The sequence below is a fragment of the Penaeus vannamei genome, chromosome 41, assembly GCF_042767895.1.
Source record: "Penaeus vannamei isolate JL-2024 chromosome 41, ASM4276789v1, whole genome shotgun sequence".
Classification (NCBI taxonomy): domain Eukaryota; kingdom Metazoa; phylum Arthropoda; class Malacostraca; order Decapoda; family Penaeidae; genus Penaeus; species Penaeus vannamei.
In genome coordinates, this window is record NC_091589.1 from 6,765,295 (window position 1) to 6,772,794 (window position 7,500).

The 7,500-nt window shown below is 36.9% G+C and overlaps 1 protein-coding gene across 1 annotated transcript in view; it reads right to left on the minus strand.

Annotated features, from left to right (window-relative positions):
• The window catches only part of LOC113805294 (gamma-aminobutyric acid receptor subunit alpha-1-like), a gene marked incomplete in the record, with an annotated part of 422,810 nt that overhangs the window by 1,984 nt on the left and 413,326 nt on the right, over positions 1–7,500 (minus strand). Inside the window, 2 exon segments of the mRNA XM_070117696.1 lie at positions 2,200–2,450; positions 4,376–4,528. Coding sequence (XP_069973797.1) covers positions 2,200–2,450; positions 4,376–4,528 — 404 coding nt within the window.

The window sequence follows — 7,500 nt, forward strand, 5'->3', positions numbered from 1 at the left end:
GTAAACTACAGAAGATTATATTTCTTTAAGTTCAACTGTGATTCTGAAAACGATATAAGGATGATGATGAAAATATTAACCACAACAATGATTATACCTCTCTATGCATGACATGTTTATATATTCATACATACATACACAATCACACATGCTGTCTCTCTCTCTCTCTCTCTCTCTCTCTCTCTCTCTCTCTCTCTCTCTCTCTCTCTCTCTCTCTCTCTCTCTCTCTCTCTCTCTCTCTCTCTCTCTCACTCACTCCTTCTCTTTCTCACTCTTATTCTCTCTCTTTCTCTCTCACTCAGTCACACACACTCTCTCTCTCCCTTTCCCTCCCTCTCTCTTTTTCACTCACTCATCTCTCTCTCTCTCTCTCTCTCTCTCTCTCTCTCTCTCTCTCTCTCTCTCTCTCTCTCTCTCTCTCTCTCTCTCTCTCTCTCTCTCTCTCTCTCTCTCACTCTTTCTCTTTCTCCCTCTTATTCTCTCTCTTTCTCTCTCACTCAGTCACACACACTCTCTCTCTCCCTCTCCCTCTCTCTCTCTCTTTCTCTCTACCCCATCCACTTATTCTCTCTCTATCATTCGCTTGTTCTCCCCCCCCCCCGCCTCTCCCTCTCTCTCTCTCTCTCTCTCTCTCTCTCTCTCTCTCTCTCTCTCTCTCTCTCTCTCTCTCTCTCATTCACTTATCCTCTCTCTATCATTAGCTTGCTCTCTCTTTCTCTCTCAATCTATCTCATACACTCACACACAATAATGCAAACACGGAATTAAACCTGAATTTAGAATAATGCTTTAAGATATGAAACAAAACTCTAACATAAATAACAGCAAGCTCTTTTATAAATGTTAACACTATTCTTCTAATATTAATAAACAACAAATCTACATTACAGCAATGGCTACGATCACACACAGTCAAATAATATCAAAATACTGTCTAAATACATCTAATTCAAATACATTTAAGTCATGACTCATCTCAATCAATAAAATACCAAATGCTTTAATATCAAGATACATCATCATCTTTATCACATTGATATCAAAGGCTTTATACCAACAGCAGATAGTATGAATATAACTAAAAGAAGTCTACATTGAAATAAAAAAAAAATATGCAAATGCTTACAACACAAATATAACTTGAAAATAATTATATCTTTAACATGCTACAAGACTTGTACACCAAAGAATACTTTTGAAGTTGATTTAATCTTATTTTTTTATGACTGAACTTCAAGAAAATGTCTGAAGTCGGAACAGATATACTTGCCTTAAGAGAGAGTATCTAGAATATTACCAATACACGTAATATAAGAAAAGGAAGAAGCAAAAAAGCACAAAGACAAGATTACAAACACAAACAAACACACATTAAAGGCACAAACAAGGAGATTATCAACAGCATTATGAGACTACTTCAACACGACAAGAGTGGTCGATATATTTTTATGAAGATGGGGTCTGGAAGAGGGAGAGAACAAGAAAGAGTGAGGATGATTAAGGGGGAAAGAGGGAAAGCGAGAGAGAGAGAGAAGAAGAAAAGAGACAGAGGGAGTGAGAGAGAGAGAGAATGGGAGGATTTTTATTCTATTTTCACCTTTTTTTCACGTGTGACTATCTTTTTTTTTTTTTTTTTGGAAAGGAGGAAGAGAAGAAGGAAGAGGGGGAGAATCTTTTCTCCTCCCCTTCCTCTTCTCTTCCCCTTTCTCCTCCTCCTCTTCCTCCACCTCCCTCTCCTCCTCTTCCACCTCCTCCCTCTCCTCCCCCTCCCTCTTTCCTCCTTCTTCCTTCCTTCCTTCCTCCTTCCCCTCCTCCCCCTCTTCCTCCTCCTCGTTCCTCAGGGACTGTATCTACTGGCAGCGTGCAATCCATAGCGCCCAGTATGCACAGACCATGAATCGCTCAGTGATTTGGTGTTTCAAATCCTCCAGCTTCTTCCTCCGCTTGTTGGCCGCTCGCTCCACGAAGTTGATGCAGGCAAACTCCAGCACGGCCGCAAAGACGAAAGCAAAGCAGAGAATGACGAAGTAGTCGAGGGCCGTGGCATAGGAGACAGCTGGCCATGCCGACCTGCCGCCGAAGCCAAGCGTAGTCATGGACAGCACAGTAGTCACACCTGGTGTTACGAGAGAAAACGGCACACCGTGAGGACGCGGCCACTGGAAGGGGGGAAACTGAAGTAAACTGTAGGGCACCCACCCTTTGCTCTCCCTGGACCTCTGGCGCTCGGGCTCTCTCCTCAACCTCCTTCCGGTGCTGCTCCATGGCCTTGCGACGCTTGTTAGTCGACCTCTCGAGGAAGTGCATCACGGTGTACTCCACGATGGCCCCGAAGACGAAAGTAAAGCACAGGATGACGAAGTAATCTAAAGACGTCGGGTACGAGACTTTGGGCATGGACGACTTGCCTCCGAAACCGATCTTGGTTAGTGAAAGCACTGTCGTTGCACCTGATTTACAAGGGAGGGAGGTTTGGTAAGGCGGAGGCCCTGCTCACGGACTCCGAGGGCGGCCAACCTGCTGAAAACTCGGGAGCTTTGAACACGACAATCTGGGCTAAGTTACTCTGACTCCTGATGCTCTGAATAAGCTATTTCTACTATTTGTTATAATATGTTTACTTTATCTTTTTTATATCTAAACCTGAATTCTTTTTTTAATCAGTTCATTTAATCAGATCTATGTACTGTTTACTGAATTATTGTTATCATCATTATTAATCAATAAAGATTCTTACGTTATAGCCTGCAATCAAAGGAAACTGGAATGATTAGTCAATCAATTTTTTTTTAAAAGCAGAGAAAATATCCTGAAAATGAAGACAAAAAATGGAAAATTATTATTAAAAAAAAAACTTAAATCATAACTGTTAAAGATAAGAAATACGAATTAATAACTCAACAAAAGAACAGAGAAAATGGGGAAAAATAAAAAAGGCCATTTTAGACGCTGTTATTCGAAACAAGAAGCAACAGAAAACGGAGGAAAAAGCATAAAGAACAAAAGAAATTCAAATAAAGAAAATCTGCGGAGAAAAAGAAAATCACGGTTAAATAAAAGAAAAAGAAAACAACAACAACAAAAAGAGAAACAAAACAGACAAAATAAGAAACAGCGATAATCTGCAGGAGAAAAAAAAAACACATGAGTAAAAAGGGGAGAAAATATTGAAGGAATAAAGCCAATTCCATGAAATAACAAAATAAAATAGAAGTTAATAATAAGCAGAAAATAAGACCTGGAATTTCGGAAGGAAAAAAATAAAAAAAATTATTACGAATTAGTCTCAGACAAATACATTGACAAATTTTAGACAAAAAACAGAAATAAGCCTTAAAATAACAATAATGAATTGCTAAAGCCGTTAATGACATTTGCAAGATAGCGAATCAAGGTTAAAACAAAATTATACTCATAATCTGTTAGTTTTTAATAATTGTATCAAATAATTATAGCTATACATACATAAGGAACCCAAATGAATAACATAGATCAACGTTTGCAAGTATCATGTGCATGCTAGTGTGTCTATGTATATTTATGTGTGTCTCATATATGTGTGTGTTTGTGTGTGTTTATATATGTGTATTTATGTATATATATATATATATATATATATATATATATATATATATATATATATATATGTATATATATATATATATATATATATATATATGTGTGTGTGTGTGTGTGTGTGTGTGTGTGTGTGTGTGTGTGTGTGTGTGGGCGTATGTGTGTGCGTATGTGTATGTGTGTGTGTATGTGTGTGTGTGTGTGTGTGTCTGTATGTGTGTGTGTATGTGTGTGTGTGTAAGTATATACATGTATATATATTCATATATATATATATATATATATATATATATATATATATATATATATATATATATTCATATATGTATATACATATATATCCATATATATATCTATCTATCTATACATATATATATATATACATTTCCATACATATATACATACATACATACATATATATATATATATATATATATATATATATATATATATATATATATATATATATATATATATATAGGTATGTATATGTATATATACATATGTAGATTTACATATATATATATATATATATATATATATATATATATATATATATATATATACATAAACATATAAACATATATACCGAACCCACACACACACACTCACTTAACCCCCTACCATTCCCCCTTACCCTCTCCCCCTCTCCCCTAACCCCAGACCCTCCCCCTTCACCCACCCCCAGCCCCTCCCAGCCTACCCCCCCTCACCCCCAACCCACAGCCCCCCCAGGCCCTCACAGCCCCCCTCCCCCCTAGCCCTCGAGCCAGCCAGCCACGTATGCGCAACCGCTTACCTAGACAGACGCGGCCCGGGACGTCCTTCTTGGTGATCCAGAAGGCGACCCACGAGCAGCACACGATGAGGATGCAAGGGACGTACACTTGCAGGAGGAAGAAGCCGGTAAGCCTCTTCAGGTGGAATTTGACGCTGAGGATCGAGATCTCTTCTGGCGGTGTCGGCGCGGGGGAGCGAGGGGGAGAGAGAGAGAGAGAGAAGGGGGGAAAGGGGTTTGAGATTAGTGATTTTTTTTCTTTTTTTTTGTGGTTGGGGGTATTTTTTTTGGGGGGAGCGTTTTTTTTCGGGGGGTATTTTGTTTGTTTTAGGGGGGTACGCTTTTTTTTGGGGGGTGTAGGGAGGTTGGGGGGTAGGGGTATATTTTTTGAGGGGTATTGTGTTTATTTTTGGGGGGTGTATAATTTTTTTTTGGGGGGGGGTGTAGGGGAAGTTTTACCTGTTGTCTAGATTTTGGGTTTTAATTTTATTGCTATTTTAAATATATTATCTTTATCATATCATTATTAACATTATTGTTATCTTTATCATTATCATAATTATTATCTTAATTGTCAGCATACTGATGGATTGAGATTTTAACCTACCGATTTTTTTTCTCAAATCTGTTTTGCTTCACTAATATCTATTTACTAATTCATATCTCCATTTAGCTAAAAAAAAAACATCTATTTTGCAGCTTGTTTTTTTTTTTTATATATGTGCTTCGTATAAATCAATTCAATAAATTCGTTATTCCTAATGGACATATTTTACGGCTAATTACTATCATTACTATTAGTAGTAGTAGTAGTTATTAATCTTGATGTACTTTATTATCATTATCATTATTATTATTACTACGATCATCGTTATTTTATTATTATTGTTGATACTGGATATATCATTATCATTCTTATTGTCATTATTGTTGTCATCTTCATAATCATTACCATCACCATCATCATCATTATCGTCATCACCATCATAACCATTATCATTATCATCATCATCATCACCATTACCATTATCATTATCATCATCATCATCATCATTACCATTATCATTATCATTATCATTATCATTATCATCGTCATCATCATTACCATCACCATCATCATCATCATCATTATCATTACCATCATCATCATCATCATCAAAATGGTCAAAGTATACAACAGGATCCAAGATCAAGCTACCAGTGATAAACTACTGTATTTCCCACCAATATCAAAAGGAATATGTAACAGCGAACCGTTACGTCAAATTCAACGATAATTAAAGAAAATGATCGGCTTCTCAAGTTCAGTCCAACCTATTTTTGACACATAAAAAATAACTTATTTGAACTTCGCGGTAAACCCTTTAACATAACTGTCATGGCGGATGTACCTCGTGACGTCAACTCCCTTTGAAATACACTCAGGATTAATGTATTCCTGTGTTCTTCGTATTTATTAAATGGACATTCTGCAAATATTGATTTTCGTTGTATATTAACTACGTACGCATATTTGTTTATTAGGAATATTCGATGCAAGCAGAGCCATCTACCGGGAATATTTGAAAGTATTGTTGTCATTCTATTCGTTACTCATTTCGGAGGTAAAGTTTGTTTACAGTGCTGTTCGTGTGTGCGAGTGGTTTTCCGAACAATTATAGTGAAAACAAACTCAAAGTGGCTTTTTTACGATCTCTGAACCACCGCAAAATTTAGTGAATTATAACAACCGTGTTCTAGTTGCCGAAATTCGTCAGAGATTCGACACTTCCCAACCGCCATTCGCTTCACCAAAAGGTAAGCCCAGTTTGAATTTTGAAACGTACAGATTATTGCAATTTGAAGCTGTCGGGTTAGAAATGCGGCGATTGGGGAAGAAAATATGTTCATGAGGCGATTGGAAGGGATCCGGGTTGATGTCGCAGGTTTTGAGGGTTCATATGGCGATCTTTGTGGTAATTTGTGCGAATTGGTTGGGGTTCGCTGGTTCGTTGGTTCGGTCGGCGGGTCGAATCTCCCGTGAGTGAATCTTGGCTCGTAGTTTCTGTGAGGAAGGCTAGATCAGGAGCCGCTCGAGGGGTCATGGCGTCTGATTCCATTTTTGGAAGAAAAGAAAAGGTGTCATGGCGATTGATCCCATTAAAAAAAAAAAAAAAAAAAAAAAAAAAAAAAAAAAAAAAAAAAAAAAACATGGAGTTCATTTTGATGACGTCACAAAAGTTGCGGATGCGTTGTGAATATGGTCGATCATTTTGGTCTTTTCTATCTTTAAAAAAAGGATGGAAAATAATAGTTATAATGGTTATATTTTCATCGAACAATCATCAATATAGCCCTGTGGGACGCCATAACACCACCCCGAGTTGCTCCTGACCTAGCCTTTCCCTCTTATCCATGCTCCACTTTCTTTATGGTCTGAAATCCGATTCTTGGCTCGGGTCTTTGTCATTTTCCGCTTTCTTTATCACCTGTAATACCATTCTTGGGTTCTTCGTCTTGTCTGCTATTCGCCAGTTTCTTTACTATCTCAAATACGATTCTTGGTTCGGAGTTTTTATTTATTTGATAATATGGTGATAATGATTATTGTTTTATTATCTTTATTAATGTCATGGTAATAATTATGATGACAACTTCAGTTCTATTACTAATTCTATCATTAGGAATAAAGACAACAATAATGATGAAATCTGAAATAAAATGCATACAGATCATGTCAATATAGGAATATGAAATCAACATTAAAAGAAAGCGGGAAGATTAAAAGAAAATTGAAAGAATAAAAAGGAATAGAAACACAAGTATATAAAGAGAGAGAGAGAGAGAGAGAGAGAGAGAGAGAGCGGAACTGGTGAAACATGATTATAGAATACTGGAGAAAGAAACTCCAGCAAGCGAAAATGAGATGAGAAGATTGAAAGATAAAATTTAAAAAAGATATAAGGCCAACGGGAAGGAAAATGGAGCGAGATCAGAAGAAAACGGGACGATCGAATAGGGATTGAAATAAAGAAAACGGAACCCTCGTGAAAAGTATCTACAGAAAATGGGAAGTCGTAGAACAGAATTTGGAAGGGCAGACTGTATCATTTTTCGAAACTTTTGTGACATTAAGGAAAAGAAAATAAGTTATTGTGGAAGTCTTT